Source organism: Triplophysa rosa, linkage group LG1 (assembly GCF_024868665.1).
Source record: "Triplophysa rosa linkage group LG1, Trosa_1v2, whole genome shotgun sequence".
Classification (NCBI taxonomy): Eukaryota; Metazoa; Chordata; class Actinopteri; order Cypriniformes; family Nemacheilidae; genus Triplophysa; species Triplophysa rosa.
The window spans coordinates 6,941,189-6,960,060 of NC_079890.1; the positions used below are offsets into that span (position 1 = coordinate 6,941,189).

Here is an 18,872-nt window from a genome sequence, read left to right on the forward strand (position 1 = left end):
TTGAATCATTTTCAATATATAAGGAGTGTTTTCATTTAATGCTGGGTTGCATGCAGAGCTTTATTGTTTGTATTCGCTCTGTGTTTTGTGCAAATTGAGAAATACAGCGAGTGAGATCAAAGTGCCTGTGCAAAACTCTGCGCGTGTTTGCTCATGTGTATTGCGATGCGCGTCATTCATAAAAAATGGCAAAACCCAACTCTAACATGATTTAGCTTTATTTCCTTTAAAACCGAATGTGCTCTATAATATCATTGGATTATCAGCATTTATCCCCCATATGGAATAAATACCACTGCAAACACAGCTGGGTTTCTCCAATGTTAATTTAGGATTAAGTTATAAACATTCACGTATACACATTGGTAGCTACATTCACATACATTGGGGATATGTTGTCATACTTCTTATCATTCGTTTCAGAAATTACCGAAAACGGATACGTGCCGAAATAATTCGCTTCTTGAATGACTTGCGAGGCTCAATGTGAGACGTCGCTCTCTCAATTCGCATGAAGCAGCATTTAAAAGGGGATTTCTAGCGCAGTTTAAGCTTAGGAAACTATATGTATGCTATAATTGATATCAGGTTTAATGGTGTAAGTGTGATTTTGCCAGCGATTTTAGAAATGAATGTTGCCAGGGTATACTTTCCAGTTATCTGAACCCTGCACTTTAAATGCCTTTTAATATTCAGCTCTTTGTTACTGCTCACACAACCTCCATCAAACCCCACCTCCTACTGCAGGAAGAAACCACCCTATTACACTTCAGCGAAAACTCAAAAGAGGTGTCTATTGAGAAGTTGCATATTTAAAAATAGATGGAAATGTAAACAGGGATTTTTACCTTAATTACTTTATAAAGTGCTGTATTGATAAAGAAGATATGAAAACATTTAATTGTTTGTCATTTAAACGAGAGGTCATTACAGTGTTTCAATATGTAAAATGTAATATTAAATAATTTAATATGTTATGTAAATTAGGAGCATTACGATTATAAAAAGCATATTTTGGCAAAGATGTTTCGTTTATATTTGGAGTTAAGTTTCTTATCAGTGTTACGCCATCTTACGTTTATTTATCACCCTGCAGGTAAAACATTAATTCTAAACTCTGCTCTTTCAAAAAGCGAGACATTCACACCTCTCCCCAGTCCCCATCCCCCATCAACTGAGAAGTGGAATCTGTTTTTAAAAGCCTGCAGCCTACTGACATGGAGAGAATTAAATCATTTCAATGCTTGTCATTTAAACGCAGGTCAATACACTATTTCGTCACACTTTTATTTAATAACGATGAAACGGTCTATATATTTTGGCAAATATGATGTTTTTTCGTTCACGTCTTCACACGGGCCTCTGTTCTAGCTCATTAATAATAATTTATGTTACATTTTTGCCTTGTAATGTGCAGTTTACTTTCTCCGGTCCGCGTTCATTTATAATTATAAAATTGTGTCACATTCGCCCTTATGTATTGGCTGAAAACAGTGTGTAGGCCTTCTGTTGTCACTTTGTATCATTAATTTCTGGTTTAGCTGCTTGTCACAGGACTTACACCCGCTCCAAGCGAGCCTCGAACCGCAAATCGGTCCACATCGGCTTAGAAGATGGACACGCTAACGAGGAGGCAATGCTTGGTCTTCATAGGCATATTGAAGTAGTTGGTGCAAACTGCCCACTCCTGCGTGATCAATGTGACCTGTATATGGTTTTCACTGATGCACAAGTAGCATATTTTATTGTAAAATGATCGCTCATGGTAATCTTTGTAAATTAGTTTAAAATCAAAAACAATGGTACACTTTGAAAATGAATATTACATTAAAGGTTTTGCCCGCATTGGCTTTAAACGGGCTGCTGCGCGTTCAAAATGTTTACTGTTTTGTTTTACTTGGTGATATGACTGTTTAATGTTATTATAAAATTTAATATTGAACTTCATTGCGTTTGCGCTGTGGTGGAAATGAGATTATCCTTAAATAAAGATACATTTATTATAAAAGCTTACCCGCGAATAGGGACGTATTAAACTGTGGTTATGGAACTTTTTAAAAACAATCAAACGGTTCAACAGTTTGCTCGTATAAGGACAGAAAAGACAGTGCATGGTTATTTTTTTATTATAATAGTGTGTCTATTAGGCATATGCAGTCACTTTAGACTGGCAGAAAAAAATTATCCTTATATGAACCTCTGTGATCATAACATGTTTGTTCTAATGATTTTTGTTCTAATGATTTAATGATTACTTTACTATGTCCTGCATTTGGCTCAATTCTCCGCCTATATCGTTTTTTTATATTATAAACGTGAATAACTCTTGTTTTAATCTTTAATGTGTTGCTCCCTGTCATGTAATAAGGAATTTATCACATTGAATTTCACTGTTTCACAGTACATGTGGTTAAGTACTGAAGGTGCAAACTCTCCCTTTGCGCTTCCTGGTGGAAATTTGGTGAAATAGTTTCACATGTAAATGTTTTTTAACTGCCGCCCTTCCCCAACGGCAGCACTCAACGCAGCGGTAGAGAGCATTCTGGTTGAATACCTACTGTACGAGCAAACCGTTTAACTGCTTTGATTTGTTTTCAGTGCAAATAAAAAGTTTCATAATCATAGTTTAAAGCTAGTTTGTAAAAACTACCGCTAGAGGGTGCACGATCAAAACAACAACAATGCCGTAGCTTGATGACGCTGTGAAGGAGCGTGGAATGATAGGATCTGTTGTCTTCAACTTCACCGCTGATGGCCATCAATCAGACGGGAAATCATGTTAGCGGATAGGGTAAAGTTTTATATAAAAAAAAAGAAAAAAGTGACTGCTCGAAACAAGCTAGTGGCTTGCTAGACACTACTTCCACATTTGTCCACGACACGGTTGTCATGCGGTTTCTTGACAGGCGACTGCACAGCCCCATATCACTGTTTAGATTTTCTCACGATTTACAGATTTAGACCTTCATTTATGTGTTTTTGACCTGTAATGAACATGGCGTGAGAAAAGTTAGCTATTTAGGTTTGTATGTTAGCATGGACTTGCTAACTTCACAGTTTTTAGCCAGTGATACATTTCTGAAGCACACGATGACATTAACGTTCAGTATGACAATCGTTTTCAATGGGATTATGCAGGATACCTAGAATCAGTGTTACAAGTACCCCAGGCACATCGTTTTACCATTTTTGTAGCATAAACACCGTAAAAACGACGAGAGCTTCGGATTTTACAATGCTTAAAGTTACAAAAACTTAAAGTTGTCTGAGTTCCGGTTCCCGTGCAGCTGATTCTCAGCTGCCATAGGCTCATCTGCATTTGAGGGGAGGGGCTTCGCGATATATCAATTGGGCCAGTAGAAAAATATAGTTATATATCTGTGCATGGAATTGCATTAGTGCTTTTACAAACTTTTTTTCAAATCTTATTCTAGAGAATAATAGCATGTGTGCCATCTCATGTGTGTACGCATTTCACTCCAGCCAATGTAGAAGAAAAAGCAGCATATATTATAAGATCTCTGTTAATTACACAAACATGCAGCAGCATATAGTTCCCGAAATTTTTTCAACTATATTTAAGTTCCCGTTATAGGCTAATCTGAAATTTTGCAAATTTCCAGTTCATTCGCATTAATTAAATTAAATGAGAGTTAGAGTTAGTTAGTAAATTTAGAGTTCATCTAAAAAATCTATCAAACCTGTTCGACTTTTTCTGCACAACACAACAGAAGATATTTTGAAAAATAATTGTAACCAAACAAAACGATTAAGACATTTTTTCAAAATATATTCTTTTGTGTTTCACAGAAGAAAGAGTCATATACAGGTTTTGAATTACATGATGGTGAATAAATGGTGACAGTTAGTTTGTTTTTTGGGAGGGGGGTGAACTATCCCTTAAAGTTCACAACTTATTGCAAACTTGTCTAGCTTCAATCCCCATGTAAAGTTGCCTGACTTTTAGCATGTGCATCATTTTCTTACCATAGTCAAAAGCAGGGGTAGAATGACAGCAGGCATAAGTCCCTCCAGCCGAATCCCCATAAGGGCCAATAATGACGGCCCAGGCTATATGGGGAAAAAGAAGTTGGAGTTAATGTAAGTTTCTTTACCAACTATGCTTATACAATCAAAGCTCTCTAGATATGGGTCAGTGACAAATAAGGTTTGGCAAAAAAAAAAAAAAAAAACTTGTTTTAAATGCATACATCAGGTATTTTAAAGCAAATTACATTTGCACGATTTGTATTATTGTTAAGACTGAATGTACCTAAAAATGTCAAATGGTGTAACTGCCAAAGAATGAGAAACATTTAATATTTAATCCAGCTAGATGGAATGTAAACGTTTTTTATAAAAATAAATATTTATTTTAAAATATCCCATGAAAGTTTTAGAGTGACAGAGTTATCTCTAAATGTAAATGTTAATGCGTTTTTGCAATATTTTGTGGGAGATATGCTGAAAACACCTGTTTCAATCTTTGACAAATTATGTAAAAAAGGTTAACATCCATATTAAAGAGATAGTTCACCCAGAAATTAAAATTCTGTCATCATTGTCTCTTGTCATTTCAAACTTGTATGACTTTCTTTTATCTGCAGAACACAGGAAAATATTTTTTGAAGAATGTTGGTAACCGAACAACTTGCATTGGTTTTAGTAAAGTAAATGGGTGCCGCCACTATTCGGTTACAAATTTTCTTAAAATTATCTTTCTTTTCTGCGGAAGAAAGATAGTCATAAAGGTTTGAAATGACAAGAGGGTGAGTAAATGATGATAGAATTTTCCTTTTTGGGTGAACTATTGCTTAAAAGCAATAAGATCAGTGGTTCCCAAAGTGGGTGGGGTGACGTGAATATCAGCTTTTTTCCAGTAACAATTAAAAATATTCTTTTACAATATATATTTTAAAATATATAAAAACACATATGAGCATATCCAAACAAAATTGAAAATACATATTTCATACATATGTAAAGTTTAAATATCTTTTTTACTGCCACTTGGAACTGTTCCCAGGAGAAAATCGCTCCGCTCCGCTCAGCTCCGCCCATTGTACTGATGCGCGCTCATGTGGGACACGAGAACCCAGCTATCTCTGATTGGTTTCACGATTGCCTGGTCCAAACCCTAGTTCGATTGCTCCCCCTGCCCCCGCTGGAATGTGTTCATATTATTATTTTTGGGTCTGAACCGCAGGTCGTTTGCGTCATGAAGCCTGCAGCTGTATACCCTGTCCCTTGTAATAACGACGCAGGAGAAGGTGGCAAAATGCATTACATTGCTCGCTTCATTTTTATACATTTTTTGTTTTTGAACCGTTAGTTTTGTTTCCAAAGCTACAGTAAATAACGGCACTTTCGTCTATGAATGTACTGCAAATGCTCTTACCCAGCAAACATGCCCGTGCGGGCCCACTGTGGGCAGGGCAAGCCCACCGAACCCCAAGTGGGTCCTGCATGAGTTAGCCCATGTAGGGCCCACGTGGTTTTGCCCGTGTGGGCCCCAATGGGGGTTTTCTGTGGGCCAGCCCACTGTGGGTTTGCCCACGGAAATCCTACACTGGCCATACATGGGTTAGCCCATGTAGGGCCCATGTGGTTTTGACCGTTTGGGCCCCAGTGGGGGTTGACTGTGGGACAGCCCACTGTGGGTTTGCCCACAGAAAAACCCTGATTTTGCCCTTTTGGGCACCCATGATGGTTGTTAGTGAACCCAGTGTGGGCACAGCAGCTTGGCAAACACAATAAATTAAAGAATTATGGCTTTATGTCAAAGCAATCAAAATGACCTTATTACAAAGATGTTCATATTTAGCTTTTTCCATTTCACATTTTTTTGTTAAGTTAACAATTAAATGGTTTTAGCGGTGAGTGAAATAACTATAACATTTAAAAAATCATCAAATCTTAACATAAAATTAAAACGTTTTCAAAACAAAACTTAAAACAATTGGAAAAATTTGAAGAATGAACAAATGTATTTTTTGTAATCACAAATGCATTCATTTTACGAATATTATAAAATTTAAAATATAGACATTTGAAAAAGAACTTGTAGAAGAAAGCACCTGTAGGTGGCGACACATTAAAAACAATTACTGTATATCAGAGCTCCAGACTGCGACCAAATCGCATTTTGTGCCAATTTTCAAGACTCATTTTGCATTTTTACAAGTACTCGCACATGTACGACCTGCAAATTTGGATTTTTTTCCATTTCTTATTTCATGTGGAAAGACGAGTAGATCTTGAGCCCACCCGTGGAGGCTGTGTGTGTGATTAGTCAACAGCGCGGATCACGCATCACTGATGTTTCCCGCTGCCATCGCGGATGAGCACAGTTCATGTCGTCATTTACAGGTTTACACACACACAACGCAAGCGCATTACTACAATTCACTGTTTGCTTTCACTTTCTATGTCCGTCTCAGTCTCGTGCGCACACGTGTTGCGCAGCTTCCAAATCATACTCAACCGCGGATAAGCATGAATGGATGAACTCGACACAGAGCAGAATGTCATAGTGTGGACTCGGCTCAGTCGGATGTCAACATTTGTCTTGGGACTATACTTTACGCATACACAGATGGGATGTGCGCATGACCGCGGACACTCCTGATGACGAAAGTTGCGTCCCAGCATCGTGATGGCTGTCAGCCATCGGCAATGGATGATGTCATCATCTATCGGTCCAACCCTAATGATGGACACAACGTCTCGTTCCCTCCATCACGGAACTGAGGTTACATCCATAACCAAGATGTTCCCTTTCTGTCGGTCTCTCGAAGTTGTGTCGACAGAATGGGGTCCTTATACGAAACGCCACGGCGCTGAGCCGCGTCACGACTTCCAGCGGAGCGACACTGACTGGCCTGGGCGATGCTTCCTGCTGCTGACCAACTTTATGGAGATGCAGATTTCATTTTCCAACAGAACTTGGCACCTGCACACAGTGCCAAAGCTACCAGTACCTGGTTTAAGGACCATGGTATCCCTGTTCTTAATTGGCCAGCAAACTCGCCTGACCTTAACCCCATAGAAAATCTATGGCGTATTGTGAAGAGGAAGATGCGATATGCCAGACCCAACAATGCAGAAGAGCTGAAGGCCACTATCAGAGCAACCTGGGCTCTCATAACACCTGAGCAGTGCCACAGACTGATCGACTCCATGCCACGCCGCATTGCTGCAGTAATTCAGGCAAAAGGAGCCCCAACTAAGTATTGAGTGCTGTACATGCTCATACTTTTCATGTTCATACTTTTCAGTTGGCCAAGATTTCTAAAAATCCTTTCTTTGTATTGGTCTTAAGTAATATTCTAATTTTCTGAGATACTGAATTTGGGATTTTCATTAGTTGTCAGTTATAATCATCAAAATTAAAAGAAATAAACATTTGAAATATATCAGTCTGTGTGTAATGAATGAATATAATATACAAGTTTCACTTTCTGAATGGAATTAGTGAAATAAATCAACTTTTTGATGATATTCTAATTATATGACCAGCACCTGTATGCTCAAGAGAATTTTGTGTTCGGATGATCGGATCAATTTAGGATGAGTCTCTTTTAGGGCTGTGACAGTGGCCGTGACAACCGCACCACCGCAGTGGTAAAGCATTTTACCATAATTCATGTGTATGTTGTAACGGTGGCCGCCCTATTTCAGAAAAAACAGTAGCGTTTACGGGTTTTGAACTCGGGTCTACCGCGGAGTAGCGAGTGGCTCTTACCGCTAGACCACGTGGGCACAACTCAATCCAAACACTATATAATATAATACCCGTACACTTATAACCTTTAAAGAAAAAAAAATATTATTTTAGGCTTACACCTACAAAAGAGCACCCATTTCAACCGGGAAATGCAAGTGTGCCAACTGAAAATTCGCAACAAGAACACTTGCATTTATTTATTCATTTATTTATTAGATATTATTTATTATAATGATCTTGCTTGGTCTATAAAGACCATGCACTGTGCTGTGTTTTACCTTTCTGTGTTTTTCTTATTTGCTCCTGTAAAGCTGCTTTGGAACAATGCACATTGTGAAAAGCGCTATATAAATAAAATTGAATTGAATTGAATTGAACTTGAAATGCAAGAAAACCGCACAGAATCTGTCCTTGTTAAGCGCTATTCCACCTCAATCTCCCCAGTTGCTAGTTCACCAACCCGACACTCGGGATGAGCAAACATTAATTAAAATGGCTGTGGAAGAAGCACATGTACCTCCAGATGGTAAACAAGAACTGCTCCGCATTCTGGAAAGCAATCCTCGAGTGTGTACCCTCGTGACTGGACGGACTGATGTTCTGCAACATCGTATTTACTCAACGTGTCAAGTACCCATTAAACAAAGACCATATCGCTTGTCCCCCCCCAAACAACTTGCCATGGAAGAACAGCTTAAGGAAATGTTGAGGCAAGGAATTGTTGAACCATCGCATTCTGGGTGGGCCTCACCAGTGGTATTGGTACCAAAAAATGACAGCAAATATAGATTCTGTGTGGACTACCGAAAGATTAATTCTGTAACAGAAAGTGATGCTTACCCTCTTCCTAACATTTCGGAAATCTTAGAATCACTCGCTGGAGCAGCCATCTTCTCAACCATTGACCTTAACAGTGGCTATTGGCAGGTGGAAATAGACCCCGAAAGCAAAGCCAAGACTGCCTTTATCACTCCTGCGGGTCTTTATGAATTTAATGTTATGCCTTTTGGACTCAAGAATGCTCCTGCAACCTTCCAAAGGCTCATGGAAACAGTCCTGGGGGAGGCTAGGAGAAAAATGTGTTTCGTCTATATCGACGATATCATCGTTTACTCGCCTTCAGTAACTCAACACTTCTGTGACATCCAGTCAGTGCTCCACAGGTTGGAAACCGCTGGCCTTACTATTAATTTAAAGAAAAGCAAGTTTTGTCTTCAAGAAATCACCTTTCTAGGACATGTTGTAAGTGTTCAAGGCATTTCAGCAGACCCCAGTAAAACTCAAGCCATTCATGCCTACCCTGTACCTACAAACCTGAAGGAAGTCCAGAGGTTCCTCGGTTTGGCTGGATGGTACCATCGATTTGTCCCAAATTTTTCAAGGACAGCCGAATCCCTCAACTCACTGAAAAAGAAGGGACATCGGTTCCAATGGACAACTCAATGCCAACAAACATTTGAACAACTAAAAGCTTGTCTTACCTCACCACCAATTCTTGGTCACCCTGACTTTCAGTATCCTTTCATTGTGTACACTGATGCCAGTGACACAGGGTTGGGTGCTATTCTGGCACAACGGAAAGACCAGTGCGAAGATGTCATTGCCTATGCCAGTAGAACCTTAACCGGGGCGGAACTAAACTACACAGCCACAGAAAAGGAATGTCTGGCTGTCGTGTGGGCCTTGGAGAAATGGCCACACTACCTGGAACCCAAACTCTTCACAGTGGTCACTGATCACTCTGCTCTTCAATGGGTCATGAATTCTACCAAAACCACCAGCCGACTGATCCGTTGGGTCCTGCGCCTGCAAAAATTCAATTTTGTTATCGAGTACCGAAAGGAGGAAACTAAATGTAGCTCCGGATGCTTTATCCAGGTCTTCACAAACTTCCAGTTGTAACCTGTACACCAGCAAAAAAGATTCAGAACTGCCATGGTCTGATGATGTCTTGTGGGAAGAACAACACAAAGACCTTGAAGTTACAAAATTGCTCCAAGCTCTAGCTGAAAACTGTGAAAAATTGGGAGATCAATATGAGATTATACAAGATAAACTGTATCAGAAATCATATTTAGCAAATGAGAATTTGCACTAGAGAGTCTACATTCACATCAATCTTCGATCCTCTTTTCTGCAGCACTACCACTCCAATCCTATGTGTGGCCATGGGGGGATTTACAAAACGTACAAACGGCTTCAGGAGGTAGCTTTCTGGCCAGGCATGTGGTCCGATGTGAAACGTCAGGTGAGAACCAGTGTAAAGTGTCAAACATTGAAAAGTGAGAATCGGAAACCTGCTGGAAAATTGCAACAGACCACTACCACTCGCCCAAATCAAATGCTGGGAGTTGATATCATGGGGCCACTACCCCGAAGTACAAACCAAAATGAGTACTTGCTTGTTTTCATTGATTATTATTCTCAATGGGTTGAGTTGTTCCCCATGCGTAAGGCCACTGCCCAAAATGTTGCGTCTATCTTCAGGAAAGAGATACTGACTCGATGGGGCGTTCCAGACTTCATTCTCTCAGACAGAGGTGTTCAATTTATCTCATTTGTATTCAGAGAGCTGTGTGAAAATTGGAATGTCACTCCTAAATTAACTACAGCATACCATCCACAGACTAACATGACGGAAAGAGTGAATCGTACTCTCAAGAGCATGATGGCAGCTTATGTAGATGGAAATCACAAAAGATGGGACCAGTTCTTGCCGGAGTTCCGGTTTGCTTTAAATTCAGGCATTCAGGAGACCACAGGTTTCTCCCCAGCTGAGCTACAGCTGGGTAGGAAGCTCCAAGGTCCAATGGACAAAATGCTCCAGGGTAGTAATTTAACTCCAGATGCTGCTCCCTATGATGTAGTACATCATCTTCATCACTTACGCACCCAAGCAAAAGATAATAGTAAGAAGGCCAAATTGAGACAACTGAGGAACTACAACAAAACTCTGAGAGTGGTAACTTTCAAAAGCAAGGATCGTGTGTGGTTACGAAACTTCCCACAGTCTAGTGCACAACACCACTACACTGCAAAACTTGCTCCAAAGTGGAAGGGTCCCTACCGTGTTTTACAGCAGCTAGGTCCACTGAACTATCAAATAGCCTTGGAAGAAACTGGTGAAGATGTCCGTACAGCACATGTCTGTAATTTAAAAATGTGTTTTCCAACGGCTGATGAATTGGAGTCCCGAGAAAAATTAAAACTTTATGAGATATTTCAAGAAACATCTGATGAGGACGAAGAATTTCTAGGTTTCTAAATGTTTTTTTTCCAACCATTTTGGTGTTGTTGTTGTGTTTTTTTTTCTCCCAGGGGGGAGAGTGTGGCAGTGCATAAAAAAAGCCACAAATCTATTTTTTCATTCATTTTGAGGAAATGGGCGGAGTCAGGTAATTATCAGCGGAAGGAAGTAGATAAAAGGAAATGTGTTTGTACGGAAGAGGAGAACGCGTCATCAGAAAGTGCGTGGATTGGATGGATTGCAGGGAGAAACTGTCGAAGATGAGCGCTTATTGAATTGCGGCCTCCTGTGAGCGAGATCTGGTGTGTGGTGGAGTTTATGGTGGATTGAGTTGTGCCCACGTGGTCTAGCGGTAAGAGCCACTCGCTACTCCGCAGGAGACCCGAGTTCAAAACTCAATCCAAACACTATATAATATAATACCCGTACACTTATAACCTTTAAAGAAAAAAAATATATATATATATAATTTAAATTACAGTTGTTCGGGCACCAGACAGGATGAATCCCGTCACAAGATCACAATATCCCGGATAGCAAACCACCGGTTACATTAATTTCCCCAAAAGTCAAAATCCCAGACAAATTTAGTTTTCGTGGTTTATTTGAAACTGTCCAAAACAAACATATATAAATGTTTAAGGGGAAAACAGTTCAGCACAGTCATCTTCTTCCGTGCAAGGAAGTAAGAGTTAACACAACACGGTAACCAAAAGCAAACCAGAGCAAAAAACGAAATATAGAAATCCAAAACAAACAAACAAAAACAAAAACCCCAAAGAAACGCGTCATCCTATTTCCGTTCCAAGGAAACAGATCCACGTCCATATGCATCCATACAAGAGGAAAAAAAGAAAGAATAAACACTTAGTTATATTTAAACGATAACGTCAACGGGCAAAACAACAGCTAAATAGGAGAAGGTGCGGATGTAGTGTATGTGTGTAATGGATGCATAGAGTTAACGTACTGACCAGATTAGTGATCCTGAAAGGAAACAGGAGAGTTTAGACGAATTTCGCCAGACACCCACACAGTAGAGTACATGAATCGCCAAGCTTTGCCAGCTTCTCCAAATGGTTAATCATGAAGTGTTTTTTCGAGAAGTACCATAAACTCCACCACACACCAGATCTCGCTCACAGGAGGCCGCAATTCAATAAGCGCTCATCTTCGACAGTTTCTCCCTGCAATCCATCCAATCCACGCACTTTCTGATGACGCTCCTCTTCCGTACAAACACATTTCCTTTTATCTACTTCCTTCCGCTGATAATTACATGACTCCGCCCATTTCCTCAAAATGAATGAAAAAATAGATTTGTGGCTTTTTTATGCACTGCCACAATGTAACGTGCAACTTATTCCCAGGAAGAAGAGGCTCCACGTTCTAGATTTTTAAACAAATTATTCAGATGTAATCCTCTTTGAAATCAATTAACATTTTCATTAACATTTTCATAAGTAACAGTAATTACACATTTTTCTCAGTAACTGTACCGAATTACAGTTATTTTTATTTTGTAATTATATTACATAACGCCGTTACATGTTAACTAGTTACTCCCCAACACTGCTGACCCCAGCCTAATATTGTCAAAATATGTCACATTTTAAAGGTGCCGCAATCGATTTTTGAAAACTGCCATTATTATTTGAAATCGGCAACAAAACAAACCCACTACTGCGCAAACATGCCCTTTCCTGCATTGCTCTGCTCTCAAACGTGCTGTGCAATGCGGGCATGAAATGCTTAGCTTTATCATAGCTTAGACTATGCAAATAATAATGCAAATGAATGAAATAAGCAAAGACGACATAAGTATATATACAAGCAGCTGGTTCCAGATAAACAATGACGCTCAAAACTGCTCCTTTACATAGCTACAATAACAACAACATATATTAGTTCTAAACGAACAGCAAAACCAATGTTACTCACATACTGATCTGAATCAAAGCAACCCCCTCGGGGGTGATTTTTAGACGATCTTGCCCTCCAACATCTCTCTGGTGAAAAGTCTTCACCATAGTATGCTAGCGTAGTGGGTGCTAGCGTATCTCCGCTAAAAGCCTTCGCCATAGTACCATGGGTCCTAACGAGTCTCTGGTGTAAAGTCTTTACAATATTAACATGAGTCCTAGCTCCTGCCTGACTTTTATCCTTCTTTTTATACTTAAAATCCACAGATCCTTTACTTTTATGTAATGAATAAGATATTGCCCTGGTAATCTCAAGGTTGGACTCTTTGCTGGGCTTCCTGCAAAGGCTATTAAACCACTCCAGCTGGTTCAGAACGCAGCAGCATGCCTCGTCTTCCAACAGCCCAAAAGGGCTCATGTGACACCCCTTTTCATCTCTCTCCACTGGCTACCGGTTGAAGCCCGTATCAGATTCAAGTCACTAATGCTTGCCTACAGGACTATCACTGGATCTGCACCGGCATATTTTCACATCCTCCTACACCCCATCAAGAACCCTGCGTTCAGCAAACGAGCGGCGTCTTGTATTGCCTTCTCATAAGGGCAGTAAATCGCTTTCCCGCTCATTCTCCTTCACAACTCCTTCCTTGTGGAACATTCTTCCTAACTCGGTCCGGTCAACCACATCTCTCACAACATTCAAAAAACTACTTAAAACCCATCTCTTCTGTGAATACTTGACAGACAAATGAGGGGGAAAAAAACTAAAACTAAACCTCTCTCTTTCAGTAACTTTGTTTTAGCACCTATTGTATTATTGCTTCTGTATGACATATTGCTTATTGCTCCCTGAACTCTCTGTAAATCGCTTTGGATTAAAGCATCTGCTAAATGACTAAATCTAAATGTAGTCTTTCTAATGCCCGCTTGCTCTCTTCCCTCCATCAACATGAGCGGACACGCCCCTTACTGCTGATTGGCTACAAATTGGTTTTCTAAAGCATATTTGAAAAATTACTAACCCCGCTGTGGCAGGGTGGGCGTGGTTCAGCGAAGTCTGCAGCAGGAGAGAGAGTGATGAGACGAGCGGTGAGTGAGTGGCGCTCACACAAATAATGAACACCTGTGCCTTGTTCCAGTAACTGGCGTGGAGAGGCTTAAAAACAGCAAGGCAGAGACAGTCGGGGAAAGAGACCGGAGCTGACGGCTGGTGGCGAGTGGCTCTGCACGAGTGACCAGAGGAATTAAAGCGGGAGGCTTTGACCACGAGAAAGACTGTTCGGCCACAGAAGTGGCAGTGTTTTGAGTAGGTGCGTACAGCGCGTGTGTTATTTTGTGTTAATAAAAGTTCATAGTCGTCAGCTCGACCCTGATTCCAGCCTCTTCCTTCCTGTCCCGTTGAAGTCTTGTTACAGTGGTGCTGAAACCCGGGATGGAAGGAAGTAGGAATGCCGCGACCGGGGGGGCTGGTCCGTCCGGTTCGCCGTTTGCGGAGGTGATTTCTTCGCTCGCGGTTCTCCATCAAGAACAGCATAGAGTGTTGCTGCAGCTCCGGGAGGACCAGGATGTATGGTTCCAGGCGATCCTCCTGGCTCAGCAAGAGGACCGCGAGTCGTTCCGGAGCTGGGTGCACCGGGAGGTTCGGACGGGGCCTCGCGCCGACCTGGTCCTCCAGAAAATGGGCCCACAAGATGATCCCGAGGCCTTCCTTTGTCTCTTTGAGCGGGTAGCGGTCGCGAGGGGTTGGCCGGAGGATCAGTGGGCCCTACACCTCATTCCACTCATTTCTGGAGAGGCCCAGGTGGCGGCACAGCAGTTACCCCCGGAGAATCTCCTGGTGTACGCTGAGCTGAAGAAGTCCATCTTGCAGCGGGTCGGCCGGAGCCCTGAGGAGTATCGCCAGCGATTCCGATCGCTGGGGTTGGCGGAAACCGGTCGACCCTACCTGCTAGCTCAGCAGCTCCGGGACTCCTGCCGCAAATGGCTGATGGCCGGAGATAGCTACGTCGCGAGCATCGTGGATAAGGTGGTACTGGAGCAGTTCACGACCTGTCTGCCCCGGAGAACAGCGGCCTGGGTCCAGTGCCACCGTCCGACGTCGCTGGACTCGGCCATCCAGCTGGCGGAAGACCACCTGGTTGCGTGCCCTGGAATCGGGGAAGTTTTGCCAGCGGTCTCTCTCCCCACACCGGCAGCTCGCCCAATACGAGCACCACGGACCAGGCCACCGATCCCGCCAAGGGGAGGGCTCCGGGGACGCGGAAGTTACCCGACCGGACCGACCGACGGAGGGGGAACCTGGGCCGGCAGGTCCGCCGCGCCGGAGACGAGTGGCCACCCCTACACCATGCCTTACAACCCGTCTGCCTCTTCCTCCCCACGCCAGTTGGTGAGCCCACTCCCTGCCATTGGGGTGGCGGGAAAGCCTGGGCCGGCTTGTTGGCGCTGCGGGGACCCGGACTATTTCATAGATCGTTGCCCGGTGATGGATGTGGGGACCATGATCCGGGTCCCCGACGAGCCACGAGCTGCCCCTGGTCCGGCTGGCCTGTACCAAATACCCGTGAGTATTGGGGGGGTACATACCAGGCTTTGGTGGATTCGGGTTGCAACCAGACCTCCATCCACCAAAGCCTGGTTCGTCTCGGGGCATGGGGTAAAAGCCGCGAGGTTAGGGTGCGGTGTGTGCACGGGGATGTGGTGAAATACCCTTTGTTGAGCCTGCCCATCAAATTCAGGGGGAAAAAGCATAGTGTAGAGGTGGCGGTTAGTCCTCACCTCCGGCATCCGCTAATTCTGGGGACGAATTGGCCGCTTTTTCCTATATTACTGAGGTTATTGTGTGCGGATGCCTCTTGGCGAACGAAGCACGGTAGGGGAGGTGGTGTACATGTGGGCAGTGTGGTGCCGGGTCCGTCGGAGCCAAACTCCGGGGAGGCGTGCGAGATTGAGAGGGTGGTACTCTCAGATCGCGATGACTTTCCCCTCGAGCAGGCTCAGGATGCGACGCTGAAAAGGGCATTTGAGCAGGTTGCATCCATCGACGGACAGCTGGTTCAGCCCACGCGCACACTCTCCTATCCGTATTTTGCTATAATAAAGAATCGGTTATATCGGGTGACCCAAGACACCCAGACAAAAGAGGATATAACCCAGTTGTTGATTCCGAAAAGCCGTCGGGAAATGCTTTTCCAGGCGGCTCATAGTAACCCAATGGCAGGGCACTTAGGGCAGGGTAATACACTGACTCGCCTCATGGCCCGATTCTTTTGGCCGGGCATTCACGACAACGTGCGCAGGTGGTGCGCGTCTTGCCGCGAATGTCAGTTGGTAAACCCACCGGCCACCCCAAAAGCGCCTTTGCGCCCTCTTCCGTTGATGCAGGTCCCCTTCGAGAGAATTGGCATGGACCTCATCGGGCCATTAGAGCGATCTGCACGGGGATATCGCTTTGCATTGGTCCTGGTGGACTATGCAACGCGATATCCCGAAGCAGTGCCACTCCGCAGCATTTCCGCGAAAAGTGTTGCGGACGCACTGTTTCGGATCATCTCCCGGGTGGGGATCCCCGCGAGATCATCACCGACCAAGGCACGGCGTTCATGTCACGTACGTTACGCGAACTGTACGAATTATTGGGCATTAAATCGATTCGCACCAGCGTCTTCCACCCACAGACCGACGGACTGGTGGAACGATTTAATCGCACGTTGAAAACCATGATTCGTAAGTTTGTCCACGAGGACGCCAAAAATTGGGATAAATGGTTAGAGCCTCTCTTATTCGCAGTACGAGAGGTCCCCCAAGCCTCCACGGGGTTTTCCCCCTTCGAGCTCCTGTATGGACGCCAGCCCCGTGGGGTGCTGGACGTCCTGAAGGAGAACTGGGAGGACGGGCCTTCCACCAGTAAAAATGAAATTCAGTATGTCCTGGACCTGAGAGCAAAACTCCGGACACTGGGGCGGCTGTCGATGGAGAATTTGCTACAGGCTCAGGACAAACAAAGCCGTCTGTATAATCGGGGTTCTAACCTGAGGAAATTCACACCGGGAGAGAAGGTACTTGTGTTGCTCCCAACATCTAACTCTAAATTACTTGCGAAGTGGCAAGGACCCTTTGAGGTCACACGGCAAGTTGGGGACCTCGACTATGAGGTTATTCGGACTGATAGGGGAGGTGCACGTCAGATTTATCACCTCAACCTCCTTAAAAAATGGAGCGAGGACGAGGCAGTGATGCTGGCGACGGTGGTAACCGCAGAGGAGGATCTCAGTCCAGAAGCGAATGTTAAACCACATTCCATTGCTCTGGCCCCGGGGGGAGACCACCTCTCACCCTCACAGCTCACTGACCTGGCCCGCCTGCAGGTGGAGTTTGCCGATGTGTTTTCCCCCTTCCAGGCCGAACGAACCTCATACGGCACCATGTCGAAACCGAACCAGGGGTAGTGGTGCGTAGTAGAGCCTACCGTTTACCTGAACACAAAAAAAAGGTTGTTCAGGCAGAATTAGAGGCCATGCTAGATTTGGGGGTAATAGAAGAGTCCAACAGTGACTGGGCGAGCCCGATAGTTTTGGTTCCCAAAACAGACGGCTCGGTCAGGTTCTGCGTGGACTACCGCAAGGTGAATTCTGTGTCGAAATTCGACGCTTACCCGATGCCCCGGGTCGACGAATTGTTGGACCGGCTGGGCTCGGCTCGTTTTTATTCGATGCTGGACTTAACAAAAGGGTACTGGCAGATCCCCCTAACGCCGGTGTCCAAAGAAAAGACAGCCTTCACCATGCCGTTCGGATTACACCAATTTGTAACCCTTCCTTTCGGATTGTTTGGAGCCCCGGCTACCTTCCAGCGCCTCATGGACCGTGTTCTCCGACCCCATGCGACGTATGCCGCTGCTTACCTAGATGATATTATTATCCATAGTAACGATTGGCAGCGGCATATGGAGCATTTGAGAGCGGTCCTGAGGTCGCTGAGGGAAGCGGGCCTCACGGCTAATCCGAAGAAGTGTGCGATTGGGCGGGTGGAGGTCAAGTATCTGGGTTTCCACTTAGGTCATGGGCAGGTGCGTCCCCAAATTGATAAGACCGCAGCGATTGCGGCCTGCCCGAGGCCTAAGACCAAAAAGGAGGCGAGACAGTTCTTGGGGTTGGCGGGATATTATAGACGGTTTGTGCCTAAATATTCGGAGCTCACCAACCCGCTGACTGATCTCACTAAAAAGGAAGTACCCGATACGGTCCAGTGGACGGAGCAGTGCCAGCAGGCTTTTACCAAGTTGAAGGCTGCCCTGTGTGGCGGGCCGCTCTTGCATTCCCCTAACTTTTCTCTCCCTTTTATCCTGCAGACCGATGCGTCGGACAGAGGGCTGGGCGCAGTACTGTCCCAGCTGGTGGAGGGTGAGGAGCGGCCGGTGCTGTACCTGAGCCGCAAGCTCTCGAAGAGGGAAGCTAGGTACAGCACCATAGAGAAGGAGTGTTTGGCTATCCGGTGGGTCGTCCTCACCCTCAGATATTACCTGCTGGGGTGGGAGTTCACCCTCTGCACCACGCTCCCCTCCAATGGCTCCACCGCATGAAAGACACCAATGCCCGGATCACCCGTTGGTATCTTGCTTTACAGCCTTTTAAATTCAAGGTGGTCCACAGGCCGGGTGCACAGATGGCTGTGGCCGACTTCCTCTCCCGGCAAGGGGGGGGGGCTGGGCTGCAGGCCGGATGGCTCCCCGGCCTGAGTCGGGCGGTGGGGGTATGTGGCAGGGTGGGCGTGGTTCAGCGAAGTCTGCAGCAGGAGAGAGAGTGAGGAGACGAGCGGTGAGTGAGTGGCGCTCACACAAAAAATGAACACCTGTGCCTTGTTCCAGTAACTGGCGTGGAGAGGCTTAAAAACAGCAAGGCAGAGACAGTCGGGGAAAGAGACCGGAGCTTACGGCTGGTGGCGAGTGGCTCTGCACGAGTGACCAGAGGAATTAAAG

The 18,872-nt window shown here is 44.4% G+C and overlaps 1 protein-coding gene across 1 annotated transcript in view; it reads right to left on the bottom strand.

Annotated features, from left to right (window-relative positions):
* rce1a (Ras converting CAAX endopeptidase 1a) overlaps positions 1 to 18,872 on the bottom strand; it is a 50,205-nt gene that overhangs the window by 17,751 nt on the left and 13,582 nt on the right. Inside the window, exon 3 of the mRNA XM_057356951.1 lies at positions 3,988 to 4,071. Within this exon, the coding sequence (XP_057212934.1) occupies positions 3,988 to 4,071 (84 nt within the window). The remainder of the gene's footprint in view (positions 1 to 3,987; positions 4,072 to 18,872) is intronic.